The sequence below is a fragment of the Phodopus roborovskii genome, unplaced genomic scaffold (genome assembly GCF_943737965.1).
Source record: "Phodopus roborovskii unplaced genomic scaffold, PHOROB, whole genome shotgun sequence".
NCBI classification, from domain to species: Eukaryota; Metazoa; Chordata; class Mammalia; order Rodentia; family Cricetidae; genus Phodopus; species Phodopus roborovskii.
Window position 1 is genome coordinate 16,028,457 of NW_026126525.1, and position 16,980 is coordinate 16,045,436.

The window sequence follows — 16,980 nt, forward strand, 5'->3', positions numbered from 1 at the left end:
CACGACAAACTTGTCCACCATCATAGAGCCTTCATATAGTAGCTGATAGAAACAGAAGCAGACACCCACAAATAACACTGAGCCAAACTGGAATCCAGATGCAGAGAGGGAGGACAAGACCAGGCTACAGAAACCCACAGAGACACCTGACCTGAACAAGGAAAAGCTAATGGGCCCCCAGACTGATAGCTTGGAATTCACCATCGGACTGACTCAGACACCCTGAACATGGGTCTCAGCTAGAAGGCCTGGGCAGTCTAAGGGACCTCTGATAATGGAACCAGGATGTATCCCTGGTGCAGGAAAGGACTTTGGGAGCACATACCCAATGCAGTGATACTCCCTTAACCTAGAAGCAGGAGAGAGGGCCTAGTAGTCCCTACTCCAAATGAGTTGACAGATTTAGATGATCCCTCCTAGAAGGCATCACCCTACATGTGTAGTGGGAGGGGGAATAGGAGGGGAGGGTGATCGGGGGCATGGAAGGGTGGGAGATTGTAAGGAGTACGTTTTTTCGCCCGCCGCCTGGTCTTGTCCCGCCGCCGCGCCAGCCCCAAATAACACACAGAGACTCTGTATTTGATATTAAGCTGTTGGCTAGTTACTAGTTTCTTATCGGCTAGCTCTGTCTTAATTATTAACCCATTTCTGTTGATCTATGTATTTTCACGTGGTCTCCTTACCGGGGAGTGGGGCAGGCATCTGGTCTCCCCAGTGTCTCCATCTTGACTCTTCCTTACTACTTCCTATTTCCTCCTTATCTCCTAGCCCCTCCTATCTTCCTTTCCTATTGGCCAACAGTGCTTTGTTCATTAACCAGCATGAGAAACATTTACAGAATGACATCTCCCATCAGGAGATGGAGGAAAGGAGGCAGAGAGGGAAGAGCGAACTGGGATTGATATGTAAAATAAGAAAATTAAGTGAAGAAAATAATAAATAAATAAATTGCTTTTTCTTGAAGTTTTTGTCCGAGATCTATAGAGAAAGGTGGGCCTAACAAAAATCTGTTGGTCACCTTTGCAGTTTGGATATCTTTTGCAAATTTCCGAAATGCAACTCAGTGTAGATGATCTAACTTGCAGTGTTCACTTTTATCTCTCTGCATTCAATAGAATGCCTTTGAAGAATGCTAAGTTTGTTTGTTTGCAGGGTGAAAGGGTCTTGTGAACCTTAAACTCACTCAGGAACAAAGAATTCCTTTTGGAATTTTCATTTCTCTGCTTCATCTTTCATCCACTGGTATATACACTCATGTGAGCACAGTAACAGCAGATTCTAAAACCCAGAGTGCGAGATTTAGAAAATGTATTTCAAGATCTGGGGCTCTTGTGCAGCAAACAGAGCGAAACAATATCACTAATTTAGGTCGATAAAGTTGGCTGGAAAAGAAATAATAGCAGAAACAGACTCTTTTTACTTTCTCTTTCTTCTTCTTTTTTTTTTTTTTTCCTCCCAGTACTGTAACTAACAAATAGGGAGGGATCACAGAAACAGGGCTTTTCATTAGAAGCACTAAATCTTAATGTCCAATGACTCAGTTTCCAGTAATACATGTTTTAAATTCTATTTTAATCCTTGGTTGTTCCTTTAATAATTTATGGTTATGTCTCAACTTGAAGGAAGATTTTGTGTGCTGTGTAATTTAAAGCTGAAAAGATTCCCCGTGTCTTTTCTTATATGACTTAAGGGGGTTTTGTTAGGTATCTTTCATATTTTACAAGGAACACCATATTTCATCACATCAGGGTCAACAATATTAACCATCTGGTAATTTATCTGTCCTCTGTACTCTATTCCTCCTGTAATTCTGAACTCAGAAGCAATCATTCACAATGTTCACTCAAGCCTCATAACTGGTTGGCTCCAGAATTGGTCATGCCTGCATTCCCTGGCGTAACAAGTATGTTAAGATCTGGAAGCAGTTTTTTCATGTTACTCATTCCATTCACTCTGGTAACAGTGTGAGGTTTAGGTAGAAAGGAGTTAGTTCCTTGACTGAAGAAAAAAATCCCTTACAAATTGTAAGGACTCTTATTTGGATGAGATAAGTCACAGGCCTTGAAAACTTAAGGCTAGGCCCTGGATAATTGCACAATATGAGCCAATGACCAGACCAAAGTCTATAACTGGCTGCTACTCCTTCTCTATGAACCTCACAGCAGACAGGTTACAGCTGTTTCTTTATTCCTTATACAAAATGCAAGGCATGCTGTAAAGCTGGCTAAGAAAGGATGATAATTGCTATAATTGGTATTAAATATAATCAATGCAATAGGTTTTCTTAAAGACAATGAATTCATTTTAATAATTTATGTGTTACAATGTACATTGCTAGAGGTTAATTAAAGTGATTAAAAGTTATCCTTAAATTTTAAGGCAGGTAAAACCAAAACAATACAGAGAAACCCTGCCTTAAAAAACCAAAGGAAAGAAAAAAAATATTCTACTCTAGTTACTATGTATGTGTACATGTAGGATAGCAGCAATATATTTTGGATTGGTTGACTGACAGATTGCTTAAGAAATGTGAGGAAAAATTAAGACAGAAAAGTTAGTTCAAAAGTTTTATTTAGGTCAACCAAATATAAAGCCAGGTGCTTATTTGGAAACTTTGGGAGTTTATTCATAATTCTCTATAAAATGTTAGATTTCAGGTATTATTTTAAATATTCAGTTGAAAGATAATTCATCCAAAACATCCAGCATAATTGGCCCTTGGAAACAAGACAGTTTACCCATGAACGTGTAATATAGTATAAAAAGTTGAAGGTTGTTCATGAAAAGTACCATCATAAAGAAGCTTTAATAGCAGAACTAAGATAAAAAGCCATCAAGCTGAAAGGGATTGGAAAAGCCTGGATCCTATAGGCAAGTATGAAAGATCATTTTTAGTGAAGCTGCTGCAAAACAGAACACAGGTACCTAGATATTCTTTTAGGTAAGATAAAGCAGGGACAAAGAATTGGCATGGAAAAGACAGCATGAGATTAATAGAGAGAAGTTTGTGCCTATAGAAGACTACAATGATCATTTCTCTGTGCAGGGTAACATGGCTGTAGCTACTGGTTTGGAGACATGATGAGATCCATTGGTAGAATTTTGTAGGTTTCTATTTAGTATCTCCAGATAAAATCCAGGACATCTAACCTCCAATTACATTTAACATTCAGACCATAAAACATTTAATTTAGTATCAATTTATCCCAAAGATTTTATAGGAGACACAAACAAAAGTAGCTGTTATATATTTAAAACTCAAACTTAACTGGCCATCTTAGATTTTTATTTAATTTTCACAACCTTATTTCTGTTATCATAAAGGGGTTGTGCTTAATATTTATTATGATCCATGGATTTCAATCAAGACATTCATTGGTAAATAATATGTCACTTTCTTGTTATGAGGAAATCCTATTCTATTGAATGTATAGTGTAGAGACAGCATGGGCAATAAGCATGGGAACACTCTGGAGGCAAGCACATTTCTGACTGTGACTAGTTCTCTATTTGAGAGAGAGAGAGAGAGAGAGAGAGAGAGAGAGAGAGAGAGAGAGAGAGAGAGAGAAAGACTGCAATGGACAGCTCTAAGCAGCTCTAAGAAGTTCAAGCAGGCCTTGAACTTAAAATCTTCATGTATCAGCCTCTTGAGTATTACGTTTAAGCTTTGGGCCACCATGGCAAAGTACAGGCAATATCACATACAGATAAGTGTTATATTGGGACTAGATGTTGTTATAAACAGTTAAAACAAGTGATTGTTTGGAGCTGATTCATTGGATGTAAGTTTTTTGAAAAGTACATTTCTATGCTAAAAATGATAAGAATGTGTAGCATTAGCAGATTAGAGATTAGATTGGATTAAAGTGATACTGAAAATAAATGTATAGGACTGTAAGATTTGAATGGGAGACCTGAAGAAGTAGATATGATAAATCTCCAAGTTTCCAAAGCAATGTTTATTTCTCATTTTGGGGAATAAAGGAAATGAAACTAAGAATCTTAAATATTTTTAAAATACCTCACCAAGTAAAATTATAATAGAAATTTTAATACAGTGAGGTAAATGTCAAAGTGTACAATCTTATCTGTCTCCTGATACCACCTTCAGGAATTCTGAAAAATGCCTGTAATTATTTTAGAAGCAGCCTCCATTTAATAGTGCTCAAAAAATGTCTGGGGAAAAATGTTTGAAAGAAAGAGAGGTAGCTCATTGGGAAAAGTGATGGCTGCACATGTACAAAGTCATGGAATCCACATTGCAAGAGAAAGGATGGATTCTTGAATGTTGTGCTCTGACTCCCACAAGAGTGCTGCAACACATGAACATACCTAAGGCACACACACACACACACACACACACACACACACACACACACAGGTGTGGGTGCATGCGTGTGCAAGCACACTCACTAAAAGAGCATTTACAAATAATGGTGGGAAAGATGAAGAAATCTGAGCTTCTTTGGAACTCTTATCTTTCTATGTCCTAAACTGAAATTCCAGGTGTTGAACACTTAAAGACAATGCCATCACCCCGAATTATAAAGACACATCTACCAGTTGATCCACTCCCAAAATCTTTCTGGGAGAACAACTGCAAGGTACAGTGTGGCATGAAGGCTGAGCTACCATTTGAACCCTGTCCGTTCATCTATTCTTATTGTGAGAAATAGTAGCATGCTTTGTAGCCCAGGAAACTAAACTACACAAGTAAGTGATTGATATTTTATACTTCCATCTTCTGCCTCCCCCCCACCTGACCTCTTCTTTCCCTTCTTCTCTCTCTTCTGGCTTCTTTCCTTTTCTCCTCTTCCCTCATCTCTTATATAATTCTGGTTTGGTTTTGTTTGTTTGAGACAGGATATTGCTATATATGCCAGGCTGGCCTTGAAATTTATATCACCCTCCTGATCTTCTTTCCCCAGCCACCCAAGTTCTATAATACTGGGAGTTTACCACTATGAACAAATAAGTTACTTTTTAATAATTTCAATTTATGTACATGAAGTTTCTAAGCTTAAAAGTAACAGAATTCTCACATTAGCAAAATATTGCTACTTTTATCCTGTTTGTGCCAAGATAATGTGGCCTTCAACAAAAAATTAAGATTATGTGTTCTCACCTGAGTGATTGTTGACATTGTTTAGAGAAATATTTGTGACTGAATGTTTGCTTAGCAGGAAATTTCAAGTTCTTCAATAGTTAATCATTTCTTAAATACTAACTCTGCTATTAAAATTATTTAGTTCTTCCTACTTGACTTTGTGTAAAGAATTTGGGGTGCAGTAAGTAAAAATAAAGTGCATCCTTATATATGAAAGTAGTCTCTTTGTATGCTAACCAAAACCTTAAAAAGTTCATGAAAACAGTTTCTGCATTAGGAGTGCTGATAGACAAATATTATGATCCATAAGTTCTAGGAGAACTATTCTGCTACTTTATTATTTATAATTTTATTATAATTTAGTGTAATTATAATTTTCTGATTTTCTTCTTCATCTCTCATGTAGATGATTTATCTGGCTCAAAATGCTAAGCATGTTGCTGTCTCGTTTTATCATTTTGATTTAATGAATAAGTCTACAACCTCTGCCTAGCACCTGGGAAGTGTATCTGCAGAAATCCCTAGCTGGAAATGGTAGGTAAGCCCAAGTTGTAGTTACAAGATGTATTATTTCAAATACTACTAATTTTAAATAAGTGATCTTTCTTTCATTTTTTAAAAGTCAGAACATCAAAATTTAATACTAATATATTAGATTCCATTGTAGGAAAGTAACTACATTTAAATGTTTACCATAAAATTTAACTTGCAAGAGTGATAATAATCAATTCCCTATGAAAACATTCTGTAATCTATTCCCACTGCATCACTGGGAATCTGTTATACATATTGTATCTGTAATATTGAAATTCATACTTGAAACTGTGTTATATAAGTCTTCCATGGGCATTAGCATAACTCAATGGTGTAATCTCTGCTTTAAAAGTTGATCATACATCTAGAAATAGGTAATTTTAACTCTGTGAGAATTGATCCTATATTCTCAGCTTCTTTGATTACCAAATTCCACAAAATGTCTTTACAATAGACTTACTAAATTTTTTTGATCTGACAAACACTTATGGAGGTGCCATTTCTCCATATCATAGTGACTCATGGTTCATGGTTCAATCATATTAAGAGTTGGTGGGAAAAGAAGAAAGAGCATCCACTACTTTTCTTATACTATGAAGTTTTGAAACAGGTAACATATTAGATCTTATTCAAATAATGTTCACACTGTGTCATGGGGAAACTATTAATATTTATTTTTCAATCTAACGTTGGAATCTAAGGTGAAACAGCTGTTTTCCTATTGCCAATACCTCCTATCTGCATGTCTAACCCCTTTGTGAAATCATTTATCTATATTTGTTCCTTTCTGCTTTCAATTAGCATGTGGTTTTCAAGCATTCTTTTCCCTCAAATTACCACTTGAACTTACAGGGCTTCATACTCACTATTTTGCCCGTCGTATCTTTATATCCACCTAGTCATTTTCCTTTTCAAATACTTGCTACAATTTTATCAGCATTTCCATAAATATTTATCTGTAAGTAAGCCCCAGATCTTCACCATCTTCTAAATTGAATTCCAAACCAGCACTGGAATTAATTTAACATGTTCAAAGACAAAATTCATTTGCTTAGTTCTCCACCCAGTCATCCTTTACAACTTGTATTTCCTTTTTTCATATCAACTTTATTTTTCCTTTTAGTTTTCCAAGCTTTTAGTTAGGTTGTATATATAGTATAATTATTGTCTACCCTTTGTACATTATGGACTTTAGCTTGTGTTTTATCTGTTTTATCTTTCAAATATTTCTGTTTTTTACTTTCTCACTGTATTCATTTTAGTGCATGAACTTATAATTTACATAGTCTCTATGAAATAGATTTGTTCAATATCACTGCAGTGTACCTTGCCACCATTCTGGGTTACTCTCCAAAACTTGAACAATCCTGTCTACCCTCACACACCATTGAAAAATGTACAGAAGTATTTCATTGTTTGTAAAACTCCACATTCAAAATTTAGAACAACTTTCAATTCTCAAATCTGTAATGGAAACTAAAAAATTAAAAAACTAAAAAAGCATTTATTTTGAAAATAAATTTATAATACATATAGTGAGTGGCTCAGAAATTACACATAGATGTAACCTTTTATAATGTAATGACTTTTATGACTGTCTTAAACGTAATAACCAAAATATTAGTGGCAGTTTGCCCCTGTGTATGGTGACACTTTCTGAATGTACTTCTGGGAAATACCAGAGCATTTTTTATATATTGCCTCCAATGATCAGAAAATTTCCACTATACTCAGGTTGTAGTTAGTTTGCAGCCTAAAAGAGGATATGAATTACCCAAATTTGGAGATAGGCCCTCTATTATACTTGGAAGAGCTTCTGTCCTCATGTGGCTGATGTGACTTATTCAAATGGACCAATTCTGGTTGATTCATGGGCAAGCCCAAGGAGCTCTTGAGTAATATACAAACATTTTTTAATTCCCTTGGAATCTGCTACATATGTTACTTTTAGCAAGCAGTATTTTGCCTTCTGTCATGTAGTCACTGTTAGACAATGTTTTATAAAAAGGTTAACAAAACAAGAATAGTAATAGGTGGTGGGGTACATATCAAGATTAAAAACCAGAAAATAACTGAATTTCTAATACACACAGTTTTGGTCTTGTTTATTGAGAATGTGTGTTCTATCATGAAAATGTGGCATTCGACTTCATATCCTGGAAATATTACCAAAACTTGCCTTACAAAATCCTTTGTCAATACATATAGGTATGTATATGTATATACACAAATAGATAATAATGTGTTTTTACATGTTCTTGTTTCCTTATTTGCTATAAATACAAAACAAATATTATTAGTTTTTCCATACTCATTTTATTTTTCTATTTTTTATGAGTTCTCTCATTTTCATAAACTAAACAAACCTACCTTTAACCTCTGTTTTATTATTATTATTATTATTATTATTATTATTATTATTATTATTCCTGAAACATTTCAAAATCCTATACTAAGAATTTAAGCTGTTTCTTCTATTGGGAATTTCTACACCACAGTAGATGCTACCTTTTGTTAAATTCTAAATTCTATCTCTCAATTTTAGTTTCAATATATTTTTTCCAAAATCTTTTTGACATCTTAGTGAAATTTCAATAGCATAATTGAAAGTTTTAAGTCTTAAGCTCCTATGCTGTAAACTGAAATCAAACAAAGTATTTGGTTAACATTATAATTACATTTATGTGCATATGTGTCTGTGTGTATGGGTGAACATGCTTTTGGTGGCCAATGGAGCCTGGTCACTGGAAGCCGGAGTTAAAGGTGGTGGTGTGCTATCCTATGTGGGCACTGTGATCCAAAGGAGTTCCCTAAAAGAACAGTGTGTGCTCTTAAGGACTGAGCTATCTCCCCAGCTCCCCAGCTCATTCTTTTTTTTTTTTTTTTTTTTTGAATTAGTGTCTTTCTGTATAGCACAGTAGACCTTGAATTTGCAATCTTTCTTTCTGCCCCAAATTCCTGAATACTGAGGTTTACGTACACAGACTCAATCACAAGGACGTAATTATAAACGTTGCATCATTTTGTAAATTATGTGAGTGTTTTACATGTTTGTTATTTCCCTGAATTTTTCATCTTACTCACAGAATCCAAGAGAAGAAATCAAAAAGATTGCCAGCTTTCTACAAAAGACCTTGGATGAAGAGACCTTGGACAGGATCATCCATCACACTTCCTTTGAAATTATGAAGGACAACACCTTGGTCAATTATATCCATCTTCCCTCATCATTGATGGATCACAGCAAGTCCCCTTTCATACGAAAAGGTAAAAATTTTCTGAATGTAATTCCCATGTTTACTTTCTTGTGAAGCTCTAGTTCTGTGATTTCTGCTGTTTTATTTAATTTCTTTAAGTTTCAGTTCTTCATAGGAAACCAATGAAAACTAAAAACACATATAGTCTAAAGTAACCTTATTATGCACATAGTTACAAACAGTTTGATAAATACTTTTCTTATTTATATAATTGACTTTCACAATTATCATGCAATTTCATTTTTGTCATTCTACTCCACTCAATAAACTGACATAGACCTTCTTCTTTCCTCAATATCTATTAATAGGCAAATTCTTTAAAGCCCCATGTGATTTACAAAATAATTGTCATTATTTATGAAGAAAATTCACCAAAAAAGAAGTTTTTTTTCCTTATGGGAAATTTTTCAACTTTACAGATACTATTTGAATTACAGGAAGAAGAGCCCAAATTTAACTTAGAAGAATATGGAATTCACTTTTGAAATTCTTTGTTTACTATGAAGCAAACATATCATTCTGGCTTCTTATACATAGTCTGTTTCAGTAATAATAAATTAACCCATTTCATAAATTAACTTAAAATTTAGATGTTTTCATCCTACTTGTGATACCTGCTATTTTGATTATTGTTTCTTGGAATAGATATAGAGGAATAGGATTCTCTTTTGTGCTTGTATGTGAGAATAACTCCAGGAATGTGTGTGGCCAAAGACATATAATCAGAACAAATTTAAAAAGCATTATATTATGACATTTTAATACAAGTTTTAATCTTATTAAAATAACAAGTCTTAAAAAATAAAAATTAAAAAATAGCAAGTTATTTAGTGTTAAATTAAATTTACTTGAAAAACAGTGCATTTGGCTTCAAAGATAACTTCTAATATAACAGAACATAGAAAAGTATTCTTAGTGTTATTCTAACTTAGAACAAAATGACATATACATTTATATTCATATAAAGATTGTCTGATGGAGCTTTAAACACAATCTATTTTATAAAGCAGCCAAACTCAGTCATGTCTCTGCATGAAATTTCCCAAAGAGTTTTAGTCCAGTCATATGAAGAGGGATGTGATCTTTTACAGTAGCTCAAAGATTGCTTGTAGGGCCCTGCGTGGATCCCTGATGCACCTTGAGCAAGCATGAAGCTGTTGGCCAGAACGCCTTGCCTCAAAGCTGCTATTGGTACTCTTCCTGTTTTGAAACACACACCTTGTAACAACACAAACCTCTGGGGAAGGAGCTAAGCCTAAAAATCATGTTATATTCCACTGTGCTATAAGTCAGTATTTAAGACCGTTTCTTCCCCTCAATAAACTGTATTCAGCATTTGGTGTTCCAACATTGCCATTGAACAAATGACCCGCTGTCTTGTCTCTTTATTTCAATCTTTAGGCCTTCACCTGATTGGTGGAACAGATCGTAGCACGGGTGCTACATTGCTGAGTAGAGACACAGTGAGACTTGTGTCTGGATTTGACATATTGTGCAACTTTACCATGGAAGTATACATGCTAATTCAACTTGTGAAGTCATTACATTCCTGTAGGGAAAGAAAATAACATGTTCTGTGGTTAGCTTTATCCGGGTGAGAATTCTGTCTAAATCTATGATATCAACTACATTAACCAGCAAGCCAAAGTTTTACATGCATCATTGACAAAATAAGTAAAAAAAAAAAATAAAAATAACCTCTATGGAATAAAATTTGGGAAAACACTACATGAAACATGATACATAACAATTCAGATTACTTTCCAACCAGAAATTATTCATATATGTGAAATATTGGTGGTGATCTCCTAGATTCATTCATTCATTCATTCAATTCACTCCTTCAATATACTGGGCACATGTTTATTCAATAACTCACATAGTAAGGCTCCTCATGAATACCTGCCTGAGGAACTTGTTCCTTCAAACATTCAAAGTCATATGTTTGTCTCAAGACAGGAGTGTTATATGTTTGGCTTTAATATTACTCTCACCTAAAATAAAAATGAAGTATAGATTTTGTGAATTAGGGGACAAGTGTCTTCCAATGATCACAGAATTTTCATTTGCAAATTCCAGGAAATTAAACTCACATGCTTCCCATTTGAGTGTTCTTTTGAATGATGAGCAGTTCCTTGTATAGACTTGTGAGTAAATGAAATATGCACTTATGATGAAAATTGATCTCTAACTCCATGACCAAGAACAGTCAGGAGAAGTATAAGTTCTCCCTTATGAAACAGCACACTCTCTGAGAATTTAGATTAGATTAGAAAGTCATCTCTATCAAAATAAGCCTTGAAATATGAACTTCATGCTTAGTTATAAGCCTGTTTTACCAATGATAATATTTAAAATTTAAATGATGCTTTAAAACAGTCATATTTACTCAATATTAGATTATTTTTAAAGCTCCATCCAACAAAATTTATATCATAGTAAATGTATATACCAGTAACTTTAGTTCCAAACTAGAATAAAACTAATAAAACTTTTCTTTGTTCTTTTACATTAAAATTATATTGGAGCCAAATGCAGTATTTTGCAAATTCATTCTTTAAGTAACCCCCCTTTCTCTTGGTGAATATTCTCTTTGTAATTCATACTTTATTCTTTCATGTGTTCTTATTACTTTAGGTGTTGTTGGTGACTGGAAGAATTACTTCATATCTCTGGTTAGGGAGATAGTTGCTTCATAGCATGCTTTATAAATTTTTTTTCAAGTCTGTGTTCTAATGCTTAGAAATATTTTGACGCCTGACTACTATGTCATATAATTATCAACATGATCTAGATCTGTGTTTTTATCCTACAGTTATTCATGTTTGTCTGTAAAATAAACTATCTCTTGTTCCCTTTAATGTAAGAGCTATGTTTCTAATTTTGAAACAATCATATCTACAAGAAATAGTAATGTTCTTCTTAACATAACCTTTCTACAAGAAATAGTAATGTTCTTATTAAACATAACCTTTCTACAAGAAATAGTAATATTCTTACTAAACATAACCTTTCTTCATCGGTTTACAAAATGAAATAATTTGCATTAATTACTATTGGAGTGGGATAATAAAATAGAATATATTCTAATTCAAAACTTAGCAATTTATTATGGGAGTGTTAAAAAATGCCCTGGAGCTGGAATCACAGGCATCTGTAAGTCACCATATATGAATGGTAGGGCCAATACTCATAATTGCTGGAAGAACAGCTAGCTCTCTGATTTTCTTTGTCATTCTTTAGCTACAGAATGATATGAATTTTCATATTTTATTGCTATTTTGTTCATATTATAAATCATCCTAGACTATCATACAGAAAAAATATCTTATTCATTTTACAGTGACTAAAGTGTGACTTAAAGATTTAAATCTGCCTTCACAAAACCACTCTTAGCTGTTTCATTATGGTACATAAAATTATATATAAATACAATAAATAAAATCATAACAAAAATAAAGTGATGGTTCCCCAAATGACAATAGAAATGTTCTGAGCTATAGCCAGCATAAAATCTCTATAGCTTTAGGGAAATTGCCTGAGAAACTATAATTACATTTAAGAATGTAATTTCCTTTATAATTAATTTTTACTTAAATTAAAAACAATCTTATTTTACATACCAATCCCAGTTCCCTCTCACTCCTGTCCTTCCATTCCCCTCACTAACTTTCCATCCCACTTACCATATACTCCCCAGGAAGCTTGAGGCTTCCCATGGGGAATCATCAAAGTCATCTGGGTCAAGACCTAGGCCTTCTCCCTTGTATCTAGGCTGAGAGAGCATTCCTCCATAGAAACTGGACTCCTAAAGGCCATTCGTGCAAAAGGGGTATTGGTTCCATTGCCAGAGAAGCCCCATAGACTTCCCAGGCCCCCCCAATTGACACTCATGTGCAGGGGTACTGGTTCAGTCTTAATGTTACTTCCCCAACTGTCCAACTAGGTCCGTGAGCTCCAATTAAGTTGTTTCTGTGGGTTTCCCCAGCATGGTCTTGATCCTTTGCTCATCACTCCTCTCTCTACATACAACTGGATTTCAGGAGTTCAGCTCAGTACTTAACTGTAAATCTCTGCTTCTGCTTCCATCAGCTACTGGATGAAGGCTCTATGGTGGTATTTAAGGTAATCATCAATCTCTTAGAGGAAGGGCATTCAGCCATATCAACCTGAATAGCCTGATCTCAGAAGCTAAGCAGGGTTGGGCCTGGTTAGTACTTGAATGGGAAGAATGTGATTTCTTTATCAACAATTGGTGCTTCTTAAAATTGAAAAAAAAAAAAACAGTGATGATAGCATTATTTAAACTTGTGTAAGCTACTTCAAGTTTCTACTTTGATCTGAAAGCTTACTCATTACAAAGGAATATCTCTGGTGAAATTCACACTATCCCAACAAAAGATTAGTGATTTTGAAACAAAGCATATTTAGTAGTCACTGACTGTCCTCTGCCCTGTACTCATTTATTCATGCTGTCATAAATATTATGGAGAATCTTCTCTTGCAATAAGGAAAACCAAAAAAGAGTAAAGAAGTGAAATATTTCCTTATGCTTTATATTTCTATATTCATTTCTTCAGATCAAAACAGCTATATATTTTAGAAGCTCTTCAAAGCAAGTGAAATTCACATGCTTCTCCCTAGAGGTTCTGAGTAAGAAACTCTAGAATGAGACCATGTACTCTGTGATTCATATAACCACTTCAAGTGGCTTTGTGGCAATAATACCGAGTGCTGTTTCCAAGTGACAAATGCAAACTGCTTTTTGTTTTCCCCATGGTTGATAGATAAATGAAAATAGCTACAAAGACAACATGCTTTGTTCGTATTTGTAAGCACAGAAAGTAAAATGAGAAAATCAGGCAAAAACATGTAACTAATTATTTAGTATAAAGATAAAAGATCTTGACAAATTAAAGCTCTACACTGGGTCTTTTGACAAAAGTACAATATGTTTCAAAATCAAACACATGGGTGAGTTTCCAAGTACAACATGATCACTGTAGGACCCATTCATTAGCTTAGATAATTACTACAGATTGGTTTTCTTTAAAGTTTTCCTTTATTTTTTTCCTATAAATCAATCCTTTCACTGTACAAAAACTAAGCTTCTGATGGGATTAGTGTACATGAAACCTATACCTCCAAGATGTTTACCTTGAATTTTTTCTTTTGTCTTTCTTTCTTTCTTTTTTTTTTCTTTACAGTCATAATTTAGGCTGTAAGGTTGAAGTGTAGTGGGTTTTCTGTTATAAAAAATATATAAGAAATGCAAAGAGGGAAGCATAAGTACCTAAATTAGTTTATAGATAAAGCATAATCAAAGCATCCTCATGCTCACTGAATATAATTTGAGAGGCACCAAAGTTCTTTGCCAGCCAGAGTCTTCATTTGCCTGCCTGCATGTATGGCTTACATACACCCAAATAAATACTGTTGGGTAATCATGTGCAAGTATCAGGGGAATATTTAGTATGCTAACAGGATTGCATTTAAGCTTCCTGTTCTTTCAGTCAATAATCCTGTGAATGGAAACCACAATTGTGATTTGTAGCAGTGGAGGTTAGTTTATCTTGAAAAATTCATGAATGATGTTGTAGGAAGTTCAACAGTTAAGAGAACTGGTGACTCCTTCCAGAAGATGAGGATTCAATTAAAATAAATACCCATGGTACACAAACATATAGCCAAAGTACCAATATACATTGAATAAAGTGATAAAGATATACTAAAGGAATAATATAAGTATAATATCTTGTTTTTCAGGCCTTTAAAAACTTATAAAATTACATAGTTTACGTGAATATATTCTGGTTGTTGCTCCTTTGTTTATTATAGGCATTTCAAATATATTCCTGGCTCCATGATTTGAGTTTTTGGTCACACAATAGCTTAAAAATTTTTTTCATCCTAATTATTATCTAACTCATCATGTTACTTTATTGTATACATTTGAATCATATGTAAGGCATACTTGATTGCTACTTATGTCATTAAGGCATGTACCTATTCATACTAAATTTCTAGTTTTTGTTTCATCTGAATCTGTAATAAATTATTTACATGAAATGACTAAAGCTATGTTTCTTCACTGGAGGGATATGCAATGATCCCGTACAACTTACTAACAACACTGTCTTTCTTTACCTGTGCCATAGATTAATTTTCCTTATATGTGTGGTTCAGTGGTTTCAGTGAGACATGTACCCCACAGTCTCCAGCATTTGAATTCTTGGTCCCCAGTTGGTGGTATTGTTTGGAAAAATGTTTGTTGTACAGCCTTGATGGAGGAAGTATATCATTGGGCATGAACTCTGAGAATTTCCAGTTCACTCCTTCTGCCTCTTCCTTGTGATTAAAGATCTGAGTTCTCAACTTTCTGCTCCTGCCTTCCCACCATAATGGATACATCCTTCTGGAACCATAAATCAAAATAAACCGTTAGTTCTGCAAGTTACTGTGTTCATTGTGCTTGTGAGTGCAATAGCAATCAGAGTAGGACAGAATTTGATGCCTCAGAATGAGCTGTTGCTGTGAAGAACATGTCCATGGTGCTTATTGGAAATAAAGGACGGGTAGTAGAGAAAGGCTATTAATGGTAATACCCAAGGCCACATGACCCAGTTTAGAATGAGGACTTCAATTGACATGAACATTTTTGTCCTACTTTGTTAAGGGCTTGTTTGTGCACTTCTATTAAGGAATATTTGCATTTTCTTTCCTTAATTTCTTCATCATGTAATGCAACACCAGTTGACATATTGGTGGCTAACTACTATGCATCTATAATGTCATATTGAACTTAGGAGACATCAAGACTCATCATTCCTTAATGACTTTGACACCTACTCTAAAATATAAAGTGTGTTTGAGGTTGTATGCTAGGGGAAATTATGACCTGCATATTGTTTTCACTTGGAAATTAAACATGGCATGAGCAGATGTTATCGCTGTGTCAAATTGACAAGTTGTGAACTTGGGTTGGCTAATCTTGGAGGTTGCTAACTTGACTGCATCTGGTATCAACCAAATTTCAACTGCTAAGCAGTCCTGTGATGGATCAGCTTAAAGAACTTGAAGTAGAAACACTCACTCTGAATATGGGCTGCACCTTCTGATTGTAGCACTGATAAGATGACTTTGCCTGCTTGCCATCAAACTTACTAGCAAGTCCATCTATCCTGAAGTTGTGGCATTCCTTAATTGATATTGAAACTTCAGAATTCCAACAAAGACTGAAAACTGGCAGGTTCCTCCAGGATTTGGGTGGCAGATCGGAACTACTGGACATCTAGCAATTTGGAGCTTTTCTATGTGAGACAGCCACTGTTGGATCACATGAACCACAACTTGTAAGCCCATCTAATAACTCCAGCACACACACACACACACACACACACACACACACACACACACACACACACACATATATATATATATATATATATATATACATACATATATATCAGTTCTGTTCCTTTACTGAAAAGTACTTGTAGGTCTGTTTTCGATCTTTAGTTTTCTTATTCCATGTCTATTCTCATATTGGCACCAACATTTTGTATTAATATAGTTTAGTATTCAATTTTACTCATTTATAAAAATAATCAGAAACCATGTCTCTAGCCTTTAGTTCCTAGATGTCTCATTCAGTTCTCAGGCCTCTGGGCAGCCAGAGTCTTTTCTATAACCATTGCCCAGACCTTAGTTAGTCCATTTTTACTTCTTTTTACCTTTAGAAAATTGATTCACTAGTCAAGTATGAGAGCCAAAACAGAGATAAATCCAGCTCTCTTTATACATGCTTCTCTATAATGACACAGGTACATAGCTTCAGAAAACAAATTTCCTTCAGGAGGTCCCAACTGTTTTCATATGATTATGGATGTAGTTAAATTAATAACAATATTTCAGAACACTATGTTAGCCCAAGTTCATGTTAGACCTGCCTCCTAACTTGCTAATTATTAATCTGATCCACCCATCTTACTCTGACAGGGTTTCCATGTTTGGCTCTGGTTGTCAAAATTCTCTCAATATCTACGAAGAAGCCAGTGTTCTGCTGACTACAGCCAAGGATAC

At 34.5% G+C, this 16,980-nt stretch overlaps 1 protein-coding gene across 1 annotated transcript; it reads left to right on the forward strand.

Annotated features, from left to right (window-relative positions):
- Positions 1–1,878: 1,878 nt before the first annotated feature.
- Positions 1,879–11,597, forward strand: LOC127232464 (sulfotransferase 1B1-like). The gene is given in 7 exon segments (XM_051198597.1): positions 1,879–1,903; positions 4,507–4,604; positions 5,514–5,579; positions 5,581–5,641; positions 6,157–6,251; positions 8,728–8,908; positions 11,536–11,597. Coding segments are annotated over 7 exon segments (588 nt in total).
- Positions 11,598–16,980: the final 5,383 nt, after the last annotated feature.